General features: G+C 43.9%; 1 protein-coding gene across 1 annotated transcript in view; it reads left to right on the top strand.

The window, feature by feature from the left end:
• STK17A (serine/threonine kinase 17a) overlaps positions 1-21977 on the top strand; it is a 32892-nt gene extending 10915 nt beyond the window's left edge. The window contains exons 3-8 of the mRNA XM_073678210.1: positions 2016-2228; positions 14105-14249; positions 16284-16410; positions 16491-16539; positions 16655-16831; positions 17559-21977. Of these exons, the coding sequence (XP_073534311.1) occupies positions 2016-2228; positions 14105-14249; positions 16284-16410; positions 16491-16539; positions 16655-16831; positions 17559-17907 (1060 nt within the window). The 3' untranslated portion in view covers positions 17908-21977. The remainder of the gene's footprint in view (positions 1-2015; positions 2229-14104; positions 14250-16283; positions 16411-16490; positions 16540-16654; positions 16832-17558) is intronic.
• Positions 21978-23127: the final 1150 nt, after the last annotated feature.

Below are 23127 nucleotides of genomic sequence, written 5' to 3'. Positions count from 1 at the left end.
GAGCCGCAACAGAAATTTCCACAATAGAATTTATTGGATGTGGTAACTCCGCATTGTTCACTGAACACATGCCAATTTACCTGCGTGATCGGACGAAGCGAAAATACGCTGCGTCCAAAGCGCTCCTATAGCCTGATTGTGGGCACGTAGCCTTAGAGGAAAAGTATAGTAGAAACACGTCACCATTTCTGTATTTCTCATCTACTCCTGGTTTTGGCTTACAATACTGATGTAAAAATCTCACCAAATACTCAACATGTGCACGTGGCTTTAAACTGTAGAGTGACTGTAGAGTTTTTTTGCAAACTAAATAAGGTACTATCTCTCAAAATTGTCAGGTAATGGGTAGATACCCCATCTACCAATTAGAACTGAACGCTATAGCAAAAAGTAGACATTTAAAATAACTTTTAATAAGGCTATGTGCCCACGATCAGGCTATAGCAGCGCTTTGGACACAGCATCCAAAACGCTGCTTTCTAATCACACAGATAAATCTGCATGTGTTCAGTGAACCATACGGATTTACTGCATGTAATGAATGGCTATGGGTGAAAGTACGCACAGGAGACCAGTGTCTCCGTTGCAGAGAATTGACATGCTGCGGCTCGTATAGCTGCGCCACGGGTGAGTTAACGCAGCATCAGATAGAAGCACAGTGGGCATGGGATTTCTATACCTCCCATCCACTGTGCTTCTACTGTAGAACGCAACTCAGGGGAGCTGCTTCCAAAACGCTGCTCTTCCTGATCATGGGCACGCAACCTAAAGTTGAAAAAATTTGACCCCAAAAATGCAGCATGTGAACATATCCCAAATTGTGATTTGTAAGTGCTACCTCGGTGTCTTTGCTTTCCCTGTATATTTTTTTCAGCAGACTATAAAATTAGTGACACTGGATAGATAGGAAAAGATGTAGTGTCTATAGATTGTGAATAAGTACACGCCGCCATATTCCTGCATGTTGACATTCTAGAGCGCTTAGTCATTTTATTGTTGCTAAATGAAATGAGTCAAAGCGTAGCTGTCGTTTCAGGGGGCTTTTCAGAATAAATGTGTGCACATGAGAGCATCGTGGTTTCTGGCCATTATGTGACTTGCCTTCTCCATCTCTCATTGTCCGTTTTCCCTTAGTGAGAGGAAGCTAACTGGTATGATGCCTCCATACACTTAATGCTTGGAGAATAGAAGTTCCTGCTCCCCTATCTCTCTATAGCATGCCTGTAGCTTCTGCATTATACAGCAATTCTGAGCAGTGTATCTATAAAGCCAGCACTGGGATGGAAATGCTTAAGGCCCCCATACACACTAGAGTAACCACGTCTGAACCTGGCATTATCCAGGAGTTTAATGTGTGTGGGGGTCACAAATCTGCAGGTTAATGGTGCTCTAAAGCTGTGCAGCCGCCATACTGAAAGCCCGGCCACTAGGAGGAAACTAACTATATTCCTCCTCCGGCTTTATATACAGCGTGCGGTGACTGTAGGCATTCTCCAGCACATTGAATGGCAGCTGTCTCTGCAGTGTATCAGTGCTCAGCCTGCTGTCAGTCAGTGCCGGGGCATGGTTACAGCCGCCACTCACTGTATACTGAGTAGTGACTGAATATGACTGAAAGCCGGAGGCTGCAGGGAAGAATAGCGATCATTTCCTCCTGGTAGCTGGGCCTTAAGTGCAGTGTCCAAGCAGCTTGAAAATCTATTAACCTGTAGTTTACCCCATATCTGCAGGTTAATAGATTTTGGGGACATGACTGGTTCTCTTTAACAAATCAGTCCCATAATGTCTCTTTTAATGACTACTGCAGTCTCAGAATTATTTGAAGACAGGTGCAGGACGCAATCCCAAGAATATTAGTGAACTGGAGAAGCATGTGTAGATCTATGCTTGATTAAGGAACTTGGAATATTTTGTGGTTGAATTTAGTATTGTACTTTTATAGGGGCTTTGCTGTACATCTTGAAAACAGAACATACAAATTGTTTAAACCAATATTTTTTTTCTGTCCTTTTTAGGGGGAAATTTGCTGTGGTCCGAAAATGTATTGAAAAAGAAACCGAGAAAGAGTTTGCAGCAAAGATTATGAGAAAACGGAGAAAGGGCCAGGACTGTCGTATGGAAATCCTGCATGAGATTGCAGTCTTGGAGCTGGCAAAAGACAACCCTTGGGTCATCAAGCTGCACGAAGTGTATGAGACGGCAACTGAAGTGATCCTCGTCTTAGAATAGTAAGTAAAGCCTTAGTGTTCATCAGAGCAGTCCATATGTCCATGCATTTTGGGCACACTGGTTTCATCAGCAGTTGCATAAAGATAAAGGCTGCGCTGGGGTCTTGGGTACTACTTATAGTTAGGCATTGCCTACACCGCAATGCTGTTCTGCTCTCCGGAGGCACCAGCTGATGGATACCTCCTTACTATAGGGAACTACTTTGCTATTTTTAATGAATACTTAATATTTTTCTACTTTCTAGGTCTTATACAGTATGATGTACTGTAATCAGTCATTGGATCATTGTTGATCGGTAGTGGTAAAGCTTGTTCACCAAGGCCCATGTGCATCCTTTACTAAGCTGACATGCGACATTGAGTTGTGCTCAGATGGGTGACGTACTGGTGATGAGATGCTTGTGTAGAGTGGTACTTTGCATCAGTCTCATGTTGGACTCGTAGGCAGAAAGACATGAAATATTGGGAAGAGTTCATTTATAGGTTATTTTAACCCTGGGTGCAAGATCCACAGCGAATACAGTAGCTAGATTAGTCAATGACTTCCAACAAATCTCATCCACAATCTGCAGAAAAATCTGCTCGGAAATTGACATGTGAGGCGTATGTTTTTCCAGTTTACCAACTGACTTCAGTGGATAAGTGAAAAGTCACAGCAAACATCCGGGTCTGTGCTGCAGTGTATGTGTGTGTATATATATATATATATATATATATATATATATATATATATATATATATATATATATATATATATATATATATATATATATATATATATATATATATATATATATATATATATATATATATTTTCAAGTATTTGGGGCTAAAAAGTATTTTTGTAAGTTAATTTCATTAGATATTTTGCACAGTTTGGCTTTCATATGATTTTTGCTTCCGTGCACATTCAACTTAGATGCGGGACTGTAGTCATACATGAGCTGAAAGGAGCTCAGAAAGACAGAATAAAGTTAGAAACTCCCTTTGGAGTGTCAGAACGAGGTCACTGACAGATTCACAGTTAGCTCATTCTGCAGTCAGCAATAGACAGTGAAATACAGAAGGCAACATTTTTAATGAAACCTAATTACAAAAGTGATTTTTATCCAAAAATACATGCATTAAAGTAGGGAAAAAAAATTGTCCTCAAAAGTGGACAACCACTTTAAGATCTAAAAGTCCTAAAAGGTAAAAAGAAATTCAGTATACTTGCCTTCACTGGAACCTAAATGGCTCTCTTCCTTGGTCCTCTGCCCTCCTATATATAATCTGGCCATTTGTATTAACAGGCTGCAGGATTAACATGGGATGAGGTCAGACGTCAGATTGTAGAAAGACTGACAGGGACCAAGGAAGAAAGGCAGCGAGCCTAGTGTACATTTTCTTTCCTAGCCACCTGCAAACAACCCTGAGTTGTCTGGCTTATCCTTGTAGCTCCTACCAGCCAATTCCAGCACAGCTTTCATTTGTCCTGAGGAGGTTATGCAATGAAAGCTCTGGTGTGACTAGTGGCTAAGCTCAGGTAGGTGAGGTGTACTGTGCTGTGCTGTGGTCAGTTTCCTTCCCTTGTTGGGGAGTGCTTTCTTTTGTCGCCCTCACATCAGTTTTCTGCTGTAAGGATTTCAGATTCTTCTTTTCCTTTTCTTATCGCTTTAGTTCATTTTATAGTTATTGGCACAGTAAGGGCTTATTCACACACTGCATTTTTGCCATGTGGTTTTTAAGGGTTAAAACCTCTACACTTGCTACCATCAAAGATAATGAGATTTCTGAAGTCTTGCTGCTTATTTTTTCTTTGTGGATTTAAACCATCAAAGCGTCTTTTCAAATCTGCATCATATCAGTTCTTTAAGCATTTTTCAAATTAATGGGAAGAAAACGCACCTAAAAGCACGTCCTAAAAAATGTTGCAATTTTTTTTTGGTAAAGAAAAATCTGCTGCAAATACTCCACGTGTGCACTCTAAACGTTCCCAATGATAAAGATTGTGTACATCTGCTCAGTGGATGTTTCCGTGTATCTACATAAATGACCCTTCACATACTTTGCATCACAGCATTATTCTCCTGTACTGGGTGAACGTGTATTTTAATGAGGTTTGTTGTATGGTAATTGCAGCATGACACTCGGGCTTTATGGCTTGTGGTAGAACTATTACTCCTGTAAATCATGTGTATGTTGGGATTCCTCCAGACCTTCTGTTGGCTAAAGTATAGATGTAAGCCATTCAGTGTGACCATGCCAATGTGCCATCAATAAATGCAGAAGCTATATTCACTATTTGACAGATGGTGACCCTGTATGCATTTATTAATGCACATTTTGCACAATTTATTCATTTTAATATCAATTTTCAATAAACGTTATTTTATTTTCCATTCACCTCTTTTCCTCTCTTCCCTTCCCAATTTATACTAGAAGCTATATTCACACTTAAAAATTGTTTATTTTTTCTCTCCACCCATAATCAATCATATACTTATGGTCTATATGCTTTACTTGCCCCTTTCTGATCTGGCCTTCCGTAATGCCGTACTCCATTAACCTCCACAGCTGCATTCCTGAATTCTGCTAGTGTATTGAGCTGCGATCTCCCAGCGACGCCTGGGAGTTCAGTGCTGTACAATAATATATGATTTATGGATTTCCATTCAGGTTGAATGTAAAAATCATAATGCGTTACAGATTTCAGTAGTGATTAGCAGAATTATGAACGCAGCTCTGGATGACAATGACTATAACGCAAGATGCTTAATAAACTTTGTGCTGATATGAAAGCATACAGTGATGGCCTTGGCCTGTATATACATGTATGCAAATCTCCATGTTGTCACATTTGCATTCAGACCACCCACATGTCTCCCTGACCATCATTAGAGCGTCTCTAGGGTTGGTGGTTGTTTTTTGTTAATGATGGGTTTGATCATCATTTTGCTATGTTCGTCCTGTTTGCAGTAGCTGGCAATTAGCTTCTGTCCTCTATGTGCGAGCGCTAGAAGAAAGGCTGCATTGTGGCCGTATTTGTGCCTTGGCTTTGTGCCCAGTCCTCACGCACCAAACACAAACAGTTTGTAAAACAAGAATCGTCTCCAGCCTGGCCCTGTGCTTCTCACGCCATCCCTCAGTGGCCGATTGCCTGCTAACCGGCACGTCATTTACCCCCTATCTCAGGGACGTGGCTTCTGGGTAAACGCTGCTTGGCCTCGAAATAGGAGGATGTGAAGGTCAGAATAGTGCCGATTTCTGGCCTCTTTGCTGCAGGATTACCATTACCCTTTCCTCTTCTTGTAGTCCTTTCACACGCTGTGCTTCCCAGGCTAAACATAGAGCCTCTGATGAAGAAAACATTGTATTTTATGAAATATGAGGAAATGTCTCATTTCCCCACAATACAACAATGCTCACAAGTGTCACCTCTCAGGGGGAAGAAAGGTATTGAGTGGCCCTACTGCTAGAATAACTCCTGACCATCACAATCCACTAATGTACTAGGTTTACCTTCAATTGTATTAGAACGTGCTGGGATCACACAAATAACTCCATTTAAAATCTCACACTGCAGCTTTACCTTTGGCAAGGTTCACACACTGCATATGTAATTCAGATTTCAGTATTTTTCAGTACCAGCAAAGAGGATAATTTTAAACGTAATTTCATGTACATGCGTTTTTTTTCTTTTTGTTCTGGTGGTTAATCCGTGCAGAGGTCTTTCGTCTGTATTTAATTAATTATTTTGTTAGTTTTACCCTAGATTTCAGAAAGATTTGATTTGCTGCGGATTTCAAAATTCACTCACCGGTCAAGTTTAAAGGGGTGTTCCCATCTCCAAGATTCTATCCCAATAGGTAGTAGGTGTAGTAGTAATAGCAAATACCTCCAATTAGAAATGTAGTATAGTTCTTCTGATTCCCTATCTCTTTCCTCATGTACAAGACCTTAGGTAACTATAGTTATGACCACTGATATTGTGAGTTAGCTAGTTGCTAGTGGACGTACCCATGGATACCTAGGGTCCTGCAATGCCTGCACATGAGGAAAGAGACATAGTGAATCAGAAAAACTATACTAAATTTCTAATTGGTGATATTTGCTAATTTTATTACACCTACTATATATTGGGGTAGGATCTTAGAGATCGGAATACCCCTTTTATGTTACATGTGGAAAGTTACTTGGCTAGTATTGGATTGTACTTATCTTAGAGAGATTCCGTATGGATTTATCTTTTAGGGCAGATTCTGTGCAAAAAATCTGCAACAATTTATATTCCAATTCTTCTAGAAATCTGCTGTGTCCTGAAGTCGGCATGGCGCAGATTTCTACATGTCTTGTACTGTAACCTCCTAGTCCCCAGCTTGTCAGTTCTGTCATGGATTTTCACAGCAAATGTCATCTTTGGCTATGCACCACTTCCCAAATGGAAAAAGTCTGCCTGTTGTGAGATCTGCCTGGGGGGTTGTCGTCTGCCATGGTGCGCTTCCTCACGCCTGTCCTTCTCACTTCTCTAAGCTCCTGTCAGGATCTCATCAGTGATGGCTGCAATGACCATGTTTCGGTGTTGTCGTTGAGCAGCATGTCGCTGTCAGCTGACTGGTTAATCTGCTCTTCTTTGTAAGCTATTAGGTTAATGTGGTGTGGCCTGCTGCATGTGACAGACCTTCTTACTGCTCACCTCTTCACGCTGTAAGCTGCTCCTCTCTATGGCTGTTCCTCTACAGAGCTTTGAAGGTTGAAGAGCTTTTCTGTGTCTGTGGATAAAGGTTAAATGCCCTGGAAGACCCCAAATTCTTCCTCCTGTCTTATCAATAAGACTCGGCAACGTGTGAGCCGGGAGCAGGATTCATTTTACCCTGCTGATTAAAACCTTTCTAGACCTCACAATAATAAAGATATTTGGTATAGGAGTAGTACGTATTCATATATAACTTGTAGGTGCTACAGTCCTCCATCATCTGGACAGGTCACTTGTAGAGGAAGGGAACAACTAACTAGTCAAGGCCGCAGTCACACTTCCATGTGGGGGATTTGCTTTCCCTCATGTCATTATTCAAGTTGTGATGATGGTGGCACTATGACATAAGGAAGCGAGGATATCTCCTTCACTCTGCTAGGTTTCTGTTTTGCCATATGGTGGATATCTTAAAGACTTTGAATAAAACATTAGGGCACATGCATGTACTACAGCATTATACAACCTATTCGCACACTGTGCTCCCACAAATATATCAGACCGTACTTAATCTCTTTATGTCTCTGGATTGTGCCCCATTGGATTCTTTATACATGGAAGTCTAGTCTTTCCAGAAGCATTACACTGGGAGGCTCTGTACTGCCGCACACAGACGATGGCTGCCCCAATACTAGTGAGAACCAGCCACCATCTATGTCTACACAGTCTCCACTTGACAGGACATTCGTTGGTGTTTAGATTTATTTTTTATTTCTCTGTGGGTTTTCCCATTTGGATGCTGTGAGATGAATGACATAAAATTTATAACCAATTCCTGCCTTTGTAAGGGACAGGTAAAGAGTATACAAAGGTAACACACTCTTGATTTCTTCGCAGTTTCATGCTCCTTGATGGTGTATACACTTTTCTCTTTTCGGGTAGTGTTTTTTTTTCTTCTTTTCTTTAGCCTCTCCTGTCTAGTTAGTCCTACCCTAAAACAAAGTATATTGTGTGTAAAGTTCTCCTGGGTTTATGGGGCCGTTGAGTAACAGGTCTATCAGTGAGTCTTTTATACTTGGTTGGCTACACCTCGTACTTTTGTTAGAATAGGTTACAGAAGTTCCGTTTATGACTTGCTTTAGTGTTTTCTATACCAGGAAGGGTTGCTCCTCGGTATTTTACACAATCCTATGATTTCAACGTATTATAGTGGACTATGAAGATTGACCATGTCCAAAATCCTTGGCTAGTGCCGTCATAAGGTTTCCAGATATTGCATAGAGGCCCTGCTGTAGTCCATCAGGCTGGTGACGACCGTGCAGTACAGCTTGGTAAAGTTCCACGGTAACTCTCAATCTGTAGCCACATCAGTCATGGAACAGATTTTTTTGTGACTGTTGCTCAATGACATAATGCAGCACATAAGTTGCGGGCATTGTGATGTGACTGCACATCTGTGCCTGCCAAGCACCTTCATCCTGCTAAAGTCCCCTAGTACAATGGCCATAAGACCTACTGCCAACTATAATAAAATGCTGAAATGAGGCACACTTGGCATGATATGTCTATATTCCAGAAAGTCATTTACCTTTTGTGTGGCAATAAAATAGACTCAAGAGCCAAGCTTCCCGAGATGTGACACGTACACACAGACGTGGGTGGCTTCATGAGTACTTCAGTTAACGTGCCCTGGTGAATTGATTTTACCACATTAACGGATATTCATGTGTCGTGTGACCAAGAAAGAACATTTGTCTGACTTATTGTTGTGAGACTATTTAGAGATGCAATTTGGTTGCGTGATTAGGGGAAAAAAGGGCAAATTGCATGCCCCAAATTCTTCTGCCTGTCTCCTCAATAAGACCCAGCGACATTTGAGCTGGGAGTAGGCAACTGATGATCCTAGCAGGATTGATTCTACCCTGCTGATTAAAACCTTTCTAGACCTCACAATAATAAAGATATTTGGTACAGGAGTACCATGTGTTCATATGTAACTTGTAGGTGCTACAGTCCTCCATCAACTGGACCTGTCACTTGTAGAGGAAGGGGGCAACTAGCTAGTCAAGGCCGCAGTCACACTGCCATTTGAGGCCAAATTACATACAAGTTGCATCTGACTTGCCTTTTGGTGAATGAGTGGAGTGCGGCTTGTGATCATTGATTGAAAAATGACCGCATTTGGAAGTGTTTTCTACTGTCTCAGTAGGGATGCAACATCATAAGAAGTAATTGCAGCACTGCACTCAATGTCGGGCTATACATGTCATCGTGTAGTCCTAGCCTAATGACTGCTAACGCCTGACTGCTACCTTGTAGCACCTAGCAGTAGTAAATCAGACATGTACTTTCCATGATGGATGCTACCCATCTGCTTTGTGTACTGAATATGCAAATTTCACACCTTTAAAGCAGATGAACAGGGCTGTGTAGGCTGCATGGATGCAGAATCCGTGTCCGTATGAACATACCCCAAGGTTAGAAAATGTTTCCTCTTTGGAAACTGCACCATTGTGTCCAAGGACGTTGTCTGGCTCATCAGCAAGGTGAACATCCGTTTTAGTCATCTCCATTCTTCTACACCTTTTACATTTTGAGACCTTAAAGGGAATCTGTCACCCCCTGGCACTTATCTGACCTCTAATATGGGCATACAGGTGATAGAAATGTAAATCTATTGATACCTGTATGCCTCATGTTAGAGGTCTTGTTGCTGTGAAATGTTTTTTATTCATACAAGTTTCTGATGTGTTCTAGTCCTGGGGCCTGGAAGAAATCCCCCCCCCCCCCCCCCCTTCCCCTGCATGTCACAGTGCCCTGTGATGTGCAGTTACAGCAGCCAAATCCAGGCACTGCGACCTGCAGGGGTGGGGAGAAACATTATAATTCACAAAGTAGGCGGGGATTTCTTCAGGGCCCCGGGCCTGCAAGGATCAGAGACCTGATTGAATAAAAAGACAATTCACAGCAACGAGACCTCTAATATGAGGCATAATGGTATGAATAGATTTACATTTTTTTTCACCTGGATGCCCATATTAGAGATCAGATAAGTGCCAGGGGGTGACAGATTCCCTTTTAAGGTCTCTTCTGGAGATGTGAATGATATCCCAATGTTCATTAGCTTCCTATGAAAGTGACCCTGATGCATGTGTAAGCGTGATATTAGGTAGTGTGTTGCCTTGATAATGGACTAGTGTAAATAATACTCAGTGACGTTGTGCAATATATTTGCCCCATATAAACTGCAGAAAGTCAGCAAATTCTGTAATGTATGGGAAAAATTCCAGGTCTGTCTTACAGACACAACAGTGTGTGGTTTCTGAAGGTAGACTGGGCAGAGGTTCATGTCTGCCTCTTGCAGGCCTATGTATATAGTATACACAATAGGGTAAAACGATCACCTGCATCGATATGAGCTTTTACTTAGAAGCTGGAAATGAAGAAGTTGTCTGTTAATTGTATTGTAATTCAGTAAGCGTGGACATTTCATCTTCACTAGCCCCTGGTAAGAGCAGCCAAATGGTGATGTAAGCGTTACCCAAGCTGCTCCCATTGTGGGGCATGGCTGCAGGCCTCCTCCATTGTGTGATCAGAGGAGCTGTCCCACAGAGCTTCTCCGTTCGCTGCTTCTCCGCTCGGCACCCCTTCTGCCTCCTAGGATCCTGAACATTCATTACATAACCATCTCCAGACAATTGGTGAATGATCCTCATTTTATATACTTAAGCTAATTGTCTGTTTCCTGGCAGCTACAAATGTAGGGGGGGGGGGGGTGTTACAATATGAAGGTAGTGATCAGCACATGTGACGTGTGGGTCAGTAAGTTATTAATTTTTAATAAATTGTGTAATATTCAATTAACTGTGTTAGACCAGAACAGCACAACATTTCATAATCCGTGGTTTACATTGACAGACTAAATGGAGTCTGTCAACACAAAATGGCTGTTCAAACCAAGCACAGCACCGTGTAGGGCAGTGGTCCTCAACCTTTTTTGCACCAGGGACCGGCTTGAAGCAAGATCATTTTTCCATGGCCCAGCAAGGAGGGGGTGGGGTGGGTGGGGCTTTGGTCATATGGGGGCGGGGTAATGGAGGGATTTGGAGTTTAGTGCATACTTATCATATAGTGTAGACCAGGTCCCCGCCAGGAGCTATGCCAGGAGCCCCACATAATGTGCTGTGCCAGGAGCCGCATCACTGAGGCCCCATCACGCCCTGCAGCAGGACAGGGCAGCTGTCCTGACAGCTGCTGTTCAGCTGCATTTACTTCATCCCAGGGGCGGACACAGACTGTAGTGGGCCCCTGTGCAAGAAATTTTTGGGGGCCCCCCCCGCCCTTCATAAGGCAACAAAGTTATGTAAACATAACCCCCCCATGTGCATCTCTCACCCCCCCATGTGCAGCTCACCCCCGTGCATCTCTCATCCCCCTCCGTGCATCTCTCATCCCCCTCCGTGCATCTCTCATCCCCCTCCGTGCATCTCTCATCCCCCTCCGTGCATCTCTCATCCCCCTCCGTGCATCTCTCATCCCCCTCCGTGCATCTCTCATCCCCCTCCGTGCATCTCTCATCCCCCTCCGTGCATCTCTCATCCCCCTCCGTGCATCTCTCATCCCCCTCCGTGCATCTCTCATCCCCCTCCGTGCATCTCTCATCCCCCTCCGTGCATCTCTCATCCCCCCCCCGTGCATCTCTCATCCCCCCCCCGTGCATCTCTCATCCCCCCCCGTGCATCTCTCATCCACCCCCCGTGCATCTCTCATCCACCCCCCGTGCATCTCTCATCCACCCCCCGTGCATCTCTCATCCACCCCCCGTGCATCTCTCATCCACCCCCCGTGCATCTCTCATCCACCCCCCGTGCATCTCTCATCCACCCCCCGTGCATCTCTCATCCACCCCCCGTGCATCTCTCATCCACCCCCCGTGCATCTCTCATCCACCCCCCGTGCATCTCTCATCCACCCCCCGTGCATCTCTCATCCACCCCCCGTGCATCTCTCATCCACCCCCCGTGCATCTCTCATCCACCCCCCGTGCATCTCTCATCCACCCCCCGTGCATCTCTCATCCACCCCCCGTGCATCTCTCATCCACCCCCCGTGCATCTCTCATCCACCCCCCGTGCATCTCTCATCCACCCCCCGTGCATCTCTCATCCACCCCCCGTGCATCTCTCATCCCCCCCGTGCATCTCTCATCCCCCCCGTGCATCTCTCATCCCCCCCGTGCATCTCTCATCCCCCCCGTGCATCTCTCACCCCCCCCGTGCATCTCTCACCCCCCCCGTGCATCTCTCACCCCCCCCGTGCATCTCTCACCCCCCCCGTGCATCTCTCACCCCCCCCGTGCATCTCTCACCCCCCCCGTGCATCTCTCACCCCCCCTCCCCCCCATGTGCATCTCTCACCTCTCCCCTCCCCCCCATGTGCATCTCTCACCTCTCCCCCCCCCCCATGTGCATCTCTCACCTCTCCCCTCCCCCCCATGTGCATCTCTCACCTCTCCCCTCCCCCCCATGTGCATCTCTCACCTCTCCCCTCCCCCCCATGTGCATCTCTCACCTCTCCCCTCCCCCCCATGTGCATCTCTCATCTCTCCCCTCCCCCCATGTGCATCTCTCATCTCTCCCCTCCCCCCCATGTGCATCTCTCATCTCTCCCCTCCCCCCCATGTGCATCTCTCATCTCTCCCCTCCCCCCCATGTGCATCTCTCATCTCTCCCCTCCCCCCCCATGTGCATCTCTCATCTCTCCCCTCCCCCCCATGTGCATCTCTCATCTCTCCCCTCCCCCCCCATGTGCATCTCTCATCTCTCCCCTCCCCCCCCATGTGCATCTCTCATCTCTCCCCTCCCCCCCATGTGCATCTCTCATCTCTCCCCTCCCCCCCATGTGCATCTCTCATCTCTCCCCTCCCCCCCATGTGCATCTCCCATTCCCCCCACTCCTAGTTAATTGTATTTAAAAAAAAATAAAACTTGTTATACTTACCCCCATGCGATCCCTGCAGAATCCTGGCGCTCGTCCAAATCGCTGACACCAGGTTCTCCTGACTTCCGGCCATGTGACGGCGCCGTCACATGACCGGAAGTCAGGGGAATCATGAAGGTGCTGCCGCAGCAGCGCAGCGCTAAGATGTCCCGGACCCGGCGCTTAGCATGCGGCCGGGGGCCCCATGAGGAGAGAGACGCACAAGAGGGGGGCTCCGAGGGGGCTCCTACCGGCCGGGCCCCATACTGGAGTCAGGGCAGTCATGCCCTGATGGCGGCCCTGCTGGAGGCTGGAGGGGCCCCCTCTCCCCGCGGACCGGCTGAAAAACCCCAACGGCCCGGTCCTGGTCCGCGGACCGGCGGTTGGGGACCTCTGGTGTAGGGGACATAACCCTAAAAAAAAAAAATCAGATCTTTAGTGTCCAAATCTGTTTGTAAGGAATTTTCCTTTTTTAAGATTTGCTAATCAGGTGCTTGGTACACCCTGGGCAGGGTTAATTAGTTCAGTGTACCGTCTCACTTGATTTCTGGGTATCTTCATTCTCCCCTAGCTTCTATAAAAACAGGGCTGGCAATCAATCAAGGAAGAGGAAGGCAGAAATGGATGCAAAACAAGTAAAAGGGTATTGCACTCTTAGACCTTTTATGGCATATCAAATGTTTTTGCGACAAATGTCTGATAGGTGTGACTCCCACCTGTTGGCAGAATGGAGGTCCCTTTCTTGCCATTCGGCACTTCCGAGGGGAGCAGACCATGCGGCTCTTTACATTGTGTACTTGCACCAACCACCTCACATTTCACAACTCGAATCTACTAGAATGGACGGCCTCTCCAACTCATCTTCTCCTTTCTGGAGTGCTAATTAGTTGTTCAGGGCACTAGTCTTCTGAAGTGGGTACACTGTAGAGCAGGAGTACTTGCCGTCCCTGCTGCCCTTCTTGCTGCTTCTTTGATATGAAAACGACATCAAAGACCTTGGGTTGTAAACCTCTGTCATAGAGCCATCGTATGAGTAACCGAATGGGTTCTTTGCTATGGCATAATGGCACTGTCCTCGTGCAGTGTAGGATTAAAGCCTTAGGGGAACTTTGATGTATCTGAGCTGGGAGCACTAGTCCATAGTTTGCTTGAATTGGGATCTGTTATAATTATGTCCGTTCAGGTTTTTTTTTGTACACATGTGACTGTTCTTTCTGTTCTTCAGTGCTGCCGGCGGTGAAATCTTCAACCAGTGTGTAGCAGAAAGGGAAGAGGCCTTCAAAGAGAAGGATGTCCAGAGGCTCATGAGACAGATCTTGAAAGGAGTTTCTTTTCTCCACAGACACAATGTGGTGCATCTTGACCTGAAGGTAAGCACGAGTCAATAAAGAATAGAGGCTTTCTACATCCGCTGCTTTCTCCTGTCACTAGTCCTGAGGTTTCTGTAATGGTACACTTGGGTCATTGGGATGGGGGTATATTGATGCCAGCGAAGAGGTTAGCTCAGGCTTTCACACTTTATGTAGACAGCTTTATTCCACACAGTGGAGAAAATAATTATATTTTTCTATTGATACTTTACTACATCCTCTCTCTGGATCATTCGTCATTTTATATATGGTTTGTTGAGGAAAAAGTCAACACCTATAGTTGGCTGTAAAATGCAGACAGCCAGACAGACCCTCTTTCCTAAAGTAGGGGAAATGGAGATTCAGGCATTGATCCTATGGCTGCAGAGCTCGTTCTAGCAAAATGGCAACTGCTGATCAGACAAATCCCTTTCCGATTGTGTAACCTGCCACTGTGAAGAATCAGCACTAAATGCATTAATACTTTACTAGACAAATTGATCCTCGAGGACTATTAGGGAACTGCTCATTTTGGACCATTGCAATGAGTGAAATCTATATGAGGCAATCTGATGATCATAATGTAGATCTGCTGAGGGAAATGTGTTCACTTCATGGTCTTACACCTTAGAGAAGTGCCATATACAAGGCTCATAGGCCTTATGTGTTTAGTCACGTACTAAGCTCCAGAAATGTACCTAGTGGCAGGCTATTCTAGTAAAATGAGCTGGACTTGGTAGAAAATGTCTTATAAATGATAAGATCCAAATGCTTAGTCATGTAGAAAAGTACTAGACTGCCTGCTATTAATCATGTGAAGCAACTGCAGAGACGGTGCCGTAATTGCTGGGGTGCAGTCCTTTGTGATGGGGAAGGCTCGTCTTACCACTGACTCACGTGTTTGGGACAAAATATAGTGAGAAAACATGGATAACTCAGTCTGCCATCAATAGATTTGCTGAGATTGAATACATATGGACTTATATTAATGATTAGTTAAGGTATTAAATAGGAAAATTACTTTAATCAAACTTTGCAAAATCATTAGTACTTGCAAATATAAGAAACGTTGTAATCGAACTCATCAGAAAAATCTTCCCTATCCCCTCTGCCTCCTGAAGCTTCCACTCTAAAAAAAAACAAAAAAAACAAACCACCACCTAATTCTGTCCTGTAAAGACAGTATGCACTGCAGGCTCGTTGTGGTGTTGTGTAATGCAGACAATTATTCTCTATGGAGAGGGGAATTGGACGAGGAGTGAGAAGCAGAGGGAGACACAGAAAGATCATACTGAACTTTGTAAAAATTAATTTGTTCACTCCAGTGCTGGATTCACATCTACACTGCTCACTACTACTGTGTAGTTTGCTCCATGCTGCTTGTCTCTCTATGTCCTGTGTATAGCAGAGAGGACAGCAGCTTGTCTGGTACTAGCTCAGAGGGGATTACAAATTAGAGCGTGCAGAGGGAAAAACTGATTTAAAATGCAGGATACAAGTCTTATAATGGACAAAAATGTTATTTGTAATGTACACAAACAGGACAGTTTATTCTGGAAAGTTAATTGATGTAGTTATCCTTTAAAGAGGACCTGTCACTATGTCCAAAGTGTCCACTCCTGCTCTTCTACTCCTGTTGCTTCCCTCAGTATTCGGTTTCCCATACAATTCCAGAAATATGGATCTATTTATTTAGTACTAATTTTTACGGTTTTATCAAGGGGGCAGGGCACACAAGGTTATTATGCAAAGCAGCCTAACAACACTCCCTCGGAGTTTCCTGTGACAACACATCCTTGGTGAAGATTATAAAAATTGGCCCTAAATAAAAAGGCCCATATCTCTAGAACTGTATGTGGGATTAAAAGTAAGAGCAAAAATTGGCCACTTTGGTCCAAGGCAGACATACCTTTTAAAGAGGGCAAGGTGAAAAGTGGCCAGTTTTTGCTTTTATTGGGTATGGCTTGTTGATCCAGGGGTTAATTCTGACAGTAGCAGAAAACTTCATCAAATGTAGAATGACAATCACATTTTATATTTTCTTCTCACATATAGCCACAAAACATCTTGCTGACCAGTGACAGTCCACTAGGTGACATAAAAATAGTGGACTTTGGCCTATCCAGGATAGTCAATGACAATGAAGAACTGCGAGAGATCATGGGGACCCCAGAATATGTTGGTAAGAGTCCAGTAAATTGTCCTTAGTTGGCTTTACTTGAAGATGCGGTGGAGTAATTGTATCCTTCACTTCACTTCTAGCGCCTGAAATCTTGAGTTATGAGCCGATCAGCACAGCGACTGATATGTGGTAGGTTGTTATACATGGTTTTTCTTTCTCCCTATATGGCACTTATTGAGTGACACAATTGGGAACTATCCCATCCACTGTGATATGAACTTGTGGTTTATTCCCTCCCTGACAGGAGCATTGGTGTGTTGGCATATGTAATGCTCACGGGTACGTCCCCTTTCCTTGGCGATGACAAACAACATACATTCCTGAACATTTCCCAGCTGAACATCAGTTACACCGAAGACTTCGAAGGAGTCTCAGAACCTGCAGTTAGCTTCATGAAAGCCCTTCTAGTGCGGGAGCCTGAGTAAGTGGTCATCCATATTCATAATGGTCCTTTGGGCCTCCCGTTTCCTTTGCTTATCTGCTGCTTCCTGCCTGTGCTCTCAGATCCTGGATGAACTGCTGACTGCACACATTGACTTGCTTACTATGCGTGTCTAGTACTAGCTTGTCCAGCCCGGTGTTGTTCCTTTAAGCATGACCTCATTGGTGGATTTATTGGACGAGGCACCCTTGTTATCATAAGACGGTAGCTCCGTAGATTAGAGAAATGAAACGAGCAATTTTATTTTGAACAGTTAAATTCAAGGAGGTCTTGGTTAATGGTTGGTAGTATAGTTTGCCTTTAATGTGACAGGTCCCGTTTACATCACTTTGGCACGAGAGAAGGAAAAATACCTCCCTAGGACAGATTTGCAAATTTTTATAGGAGTTTTCTGATACCTGAAAACCCCTTTTAAGAGAAAATGTTGGGATATTTTATTTTTTGGACATTTTCAGTGTTTTATAGTGTTCCTTTAAAGATGGGTGTAAATGATGTAAGGGACAGTATCTGTGTAATGCTTTCCTTACACAGCCAGAAGGCTCTCCCCCCACCCAGTGTTATGGTGACAGACTGCATAAGAGCAGGGTGATAATTCCTTTATCCCATTAATCGCATATTCAGAATGCAAATATAAGCCAGTATTGGACTAGTCTTTCTGCTGATGGTGACTCGGACAGTCCTAAATTATATTTCTTTTGCATTTCAGAGGTCGAGCTTCAGCAGAGGATTGTCTTCAGCACATCTGGCTAGCCGAAGGTGACCTCCCGGATCTTTACTGCAGTGCTATGAATGCTGTGCAAGAAGGCAAACAAATCCTACCAGCAGAGGAGGAGGATGATGAGCTGAAGGCAGAACCTTCCATTGAAGGCAGTCCATGCCAACCAGATACAGATGGACAGACTGTGACAGAGGAGTTGTTGTTAATGGCTTCTTACACGTTGGGACAGTGCAGACAGACAGAGATGGAGAAACAGACTGAATCTAAAGCCATTACAAAGCGATTTAAGTTTGAGGAGCCAATGCTGCAAGAGATACCAGGAGATTTTATCTACTGAGCTTGAGCACTTGGAAATGTGTGACTTTCAGAGACTGGACTTGTTTTTCTTCCGAGAGAGTCATGGAGCTTTTTGGTAAAGCAGGATTCCGCTTTCCAATAGTCAGCTGGTCATCATGGCGATACGAATTTAATTCAAGCGTGCCATGTTAAATCTGAGTGAGCAGGCTCTGTCTGCGTGGTTGATTTATATAGATTTTTTATTTATTTTTAGAGGGTTTTTTTTTTCGGCTTGTGCCTAATTCACCATCATAATATCCCACTCTAGTGGATTTCTTGAATTGGCAACAAGATGTCTTACCTAATGGGTTCCATTTTGGAACTTCTTACCAGAGTACGACCAAAATTGGTCTGTTTTCTGAGATCCATTTTTTGTGGGGATAAAGGGGATAGCTTTGCAGAAATATGGTTGATTACAATAAATGCAAAGTAAAAGAAATGTCTGTTCTTCTGCAAAACTGAAGTGTCTGTCATGTATTGAGGTGGAGGCAGCCATGAGGTCTCTATTCTCCCTCTGTAAATGGAATCAAATCCTTCTTCAAGTAAATGAGGTCTCTACGCTGCGAATATGAAACTTTCATGTACATGAGTTTGAAAAGTAGCGAGGCTTTAATATGGCTGTCTCCACTGTATACATCAGCATGCTTTAGGATGTTCCTTTTGTGCCACGCCTTTCTAGCAAAAATATCAACAGCACCATTGTATATAATAATAATAATAATTGAAAATAATAAAAATATATATGTATATATGAGCAGAAGAGACAAAAAACATAATTGATGGAAAACACAATAATAGAACAAAAAATGTGCTGGAAATGTAAACATGTACTGGCAGATAGACGCTTGTTACGTGGCTTTAGTCACAGATTGACCACAATACCATTTCAGTAGAACCTTGCACATTCAATGCCATTTGGGCAGGTGCCAAAATGTGTTGTAACCACTTCTTGCCCTACAGTAACACTCCAATATAGAATGATGCGCCGGACTATAACACTTCTATAAGCATCAGGCTACTTACCAGTAAACCAAAAGAAAAATGGTGCCACAAAATATCTCACAAATAGATCAACGTTATTAAGTATAAAATATAACAGATTTTGTTTAATAGTAGCTCAATGGAGGGCTGGCAACAAACCTCCCAAAGCTATAAACAGTTTAGTTAGTATTCCCCCATATCTATTACAGTACATTCTATAGTGGTTAACATATATGTATATATCAAATAGAGTATAGGATGCAAATTTACATAGTAATAATGTGGAGCACTGTGAGGTGTGTAGCCCTGCGCCCCAACGCACGTTTTACCCAGCTTAATCAGGGGGCCCCCTGACGAAGCTGGGTGAAACACGCATTAAGGCACAGGGCTACACATCATTACTAGGTAAATTTGCATCCTATACTCTCTTGTTTTGTTGTATATGTTAACCAGTTGGGGATGTATTGCAATAGATATGTCGGCATACTAACTATATAGTGTTAATAGCCTTGGAAGGTTTGTTGCTAGCCCTCAACTGAGCTACTCTTGTTAACAAAATCCATTATCAACTTTATTAAGTGTAAAATATTATATTTGTGAGATTTTGTTGCACTATTTTTCTTTAGTTTATCTTGTGATATTTAGGTGCATCTCTCATATCCAGCCAGATGCTTTTGGTTATAGGAATGTTGGTTGGTTCCTACTTCCTAGTAAATGCCAGTTTGGGGTGCACTTCGGAAAGTGGTATATTAAACCCAAGAAGTGTTGTCTGCTGCAGCCAGTAATTTGCACCAAGATGGTGTTCACACTGCGGTTTTATCAGAGTGCCTGTCACATTTGACTTCAAGAGTAACAGCATTTCTTCCGTCAGTGACAGAACCCGGACATACCCCATTGTAAATATGTGGGGTTGGTCTGATGACATTGGTATTGTTTCTAAGGTGGATCCAGCAAAACATTGTGGCCTCTTCAATAAAAGGAAACCATGACACAAGCGTGAACATAACACATGCTCAATGTATGGATGGTATTAAATGTTTCATTGTTTATATGTGATAATTGCAGCTCTTAGCAGCCGGGTGAGGATACAAGCGTCAGCTATTTAACACATATTGTATGACACTTGGGCTATATTCCACCTTTGGTGAACAGCAAATATCAATCTTTTAGAAGGCAGGAGCCATGACTGTACTTGTATAATGACCTTCCTACACAGTTCCGAAGTGCCTCCTAACTCCTTGTGCTACGACAGCCTGAAACTGAGACCTGATCCTTCAAGGGTCCGAGCAGACCTCCACACATCTCATCATGAGATTCATCCATTAGAATTAATACGTTGGCTTCATTCAGAGTGCCTCTCCCCCATGCTTTGCTATCCTCTGGCATGCCACGTACTTGAGGATACGCAAGTCTTGTGCACATGAAGCACACGTGGATCTTCCACATGTTGGGTCATGAGCTGTTTTATATTCTTGGCACTAGGAGTGGAATCCAACAGACATCTTCTAGTTCAACCTATTCCTAAAAATCCCTGTGCTGCCAGTATGTACAAGTATGTCACACATGGGAGATGCCTTGGCCATGGTCTTGCGCTATGCACCTCTTGTAGACGCCAATCCAGAGTGTGACGTAGGCTGGCATTGGCTTTTACACCACTGTGAAGGCAACTAGCTATCATATGCTTTTTGAGAACTTTCTAATGAGTGTTGTACATCTTGAGGCTTCTGTTCAGACAGGAAAAGTATGCACTTTAGGTAGTCTATTACATTCACTAGCTGTTGTGTAATCGGGGTCGGCAAGCAGATTGCAGGGCAGATTACCCATATGTAAAGCTGCTTTCAGTCCCTTCTAGCTGTACCGCCATTCTCTATAAGTTAAGTGTAACTGCATTGCTGGTGGCTGTCCTGTGTATGTACACGATTTCTGGCCGTTATGATTTGGCTCCTGCATTTCTTGCTGTTTAAGCCTCAGCATTTTCTGTTTTCTCTGACTTTTCTCCCTCCAGCTTCCCCTCTCCATAGGCTTTTATGGGCACTGCAGACAGATATACGCTTTTTTTGAAAGTGAATGATCAGTGCAGGAGATAAAAAAAAAAAAAAAAGACTAGAGAAAGGAGCAGATTTCTCTGATAACCTACATTACATAGTTTTGGCTCTTCAGTTGTACCATTAATTTATGAAATAGGTGTACTTACTATGTATTTTCGCATGCCCAGATACAGGTGCCATTAGTAATTTGAAGAGTAATGATGAGATTGGCACTTCTACATCTCCTATCTCGTGGGCTGGATTGATGGTCCTTATTATACTAGAACAGCTACAATGGGAAAATCCTTTGGCCAGTGCTTATTCGCTGACCAGTTATTAACCCATTGCACCTCTTTGTATAGTTGGATCCATCAAAAACATCCAATGATTCCCTTTAATTCTGACTTCCCTTCATATGGGCTTCACAAGCCAGCAATAGGCTGCCGCAATAGTAGGAAGCGCTTTTGTAAGCTCTCATGGTAGAAGGTGCAATGAATACAGTGCATATGACGATTGATTCCCCTGCTTATGTCTAGGTGCGTGTAGAAACCTGAGTCGTCATCATTAGAATTTATAGCTATCACTTGCCACACTGTAGCCTCCTCAGAAAAACTTGTGGAAGCAGGTGATGGCGGCCTACAGAAACACCAGCATTTAAGCCTCCTTTTATCCCAGTGGAAATGTACACTAAACACCAGGCCAAGTCATGGTTCCATGTCTGATTACCTACTCCTTGCTTTCCAGGAGAGGTTGCGTAGCGCTCATCCCTTAATGCAAAATATCACAAGGCTGAGATCATTCGTCTGGCTGCTCGATCTGCAATGAGTCCATTTTTATGTGTCTGTTGTGCCTTTTTGTACAGTCCTTTTTAAATAAATCAGAGCTGTTTTGTATAGTTCTATTAAAGTTTGTAAGTTATAAGCAGCCTGTTAATAATACTGTTATCTTTATTACGGAAAAATACAATGTGTTTCTACTGATGGATTTTTCAGGCTGGAAGGCCCAATCCATGCATCTGAAGCTGTTTATAATAAAGAGATCCTCCACTCTGGATGTTCAGTAACCAGTGTGTCATCTCTTCTGTCAATGATGTGACTTTAATTGTAAAGTTTCTACCACAGGTAAGTGTCAGCCACAGAGTACAACGGTTTATACACATTAGGTGGGAGGCAACCTTTTACAATATCTTATTCTCTCAACCGCCCCCCAACCCCTGGACGCTTGCAGTCAGGGGAACTATTCTGCTGTCTGCAGGTATCTTGTAGGCTCCTTTAGGCAACTGTAAGCTAATCTGTGTCCAGTGTAATGGGTTTCCCAACAAGAAGCGGACACATACGAAAGAGGATCTGTGCAAGAACAATATATGGGCCTTTTGCAGTCCAATAGCTCATCGTAATATACAATTCCAACCATTTTGGAGGTGAAGGTAGGCCCATACCTCTTTTGCACCTGTGTGGTTGCACTAATGGTATGTCAGCCCCTCGTCTGAGCACAAGCATGGGGGACATGAAAGGATAGGTCCTGAATGTTTGGTTCCCAGAATACCTTCTTAGGCACGAGTCACACTACCGCACAACACGGCCAAGTGCTATGCGATAAAACATGGTATAGCACAGCACTCGGCCCAGATCAGCGATTATTTTCTCATGCCGATTCAGAATGAGAGAACAATGGCAGCATGCTGCAATTTGTAGTGAGACTCGATTCACTCGAACCCATACAAGTCTATGGGTGAGAGTGAAACATCGGACTGCACTCTGATGTCAGCCCAGTGCAGTCCGATTTATACGCAGAGTCACGCTATGGAGGAGATGGAGAAATCGCTTTCTCCGTCTCCTCCACAGCTGTGCTCCGATGCTCTCATGTGAGAGGATCGCAGCACAGTAGCTTGACACTCGGTCCCCCGCTCGTAGCAGAGCAGGAGCCGAGGATCATTTAGCATATCTGCCATACGCTGGTGTGACGCTGGCCTTAAAAGCAGTGTGGCTTTCTCCTATTTTAAAGGGGACAGCGTTTGGAAGCTATTAACCATCTATAAACCACAGATTAATAGAATTGGAACTATGCCCCATGTGAATGGAGCGGTCTTCCACCTCCTTGTCACCCAGCATCAGCAGTTTCCAGTCAGTTCTAATCATTGCTCTCACTTTCCAGAGGTTCTTGTTTCTACATGTAATTAGAGTGATAATAGTGTAGACATAGAACAAACACTG

Source organism: Phyllobates terribilis, unplaced genomic scaffold (assembly GCF_046119375.1).
Source record: "Phyllobates terribilis strain yellow unplaced genomic scaffold, ASM4611937v1 Scaffold_4__5_contigs__length_816908805, whole genome shotgun sequence".
Classification (NCBI taxonomy): Eukaryota; Metazoa; Chordata; class Amphibia; order Anura; family Dendrobatidae; genus Phyllobates; species Phyllobates terribilis.
Note: the sequence above shows the minus strand (reverse complement) of the source record. Positions and strands in the feature narration are given on the sequence as shown.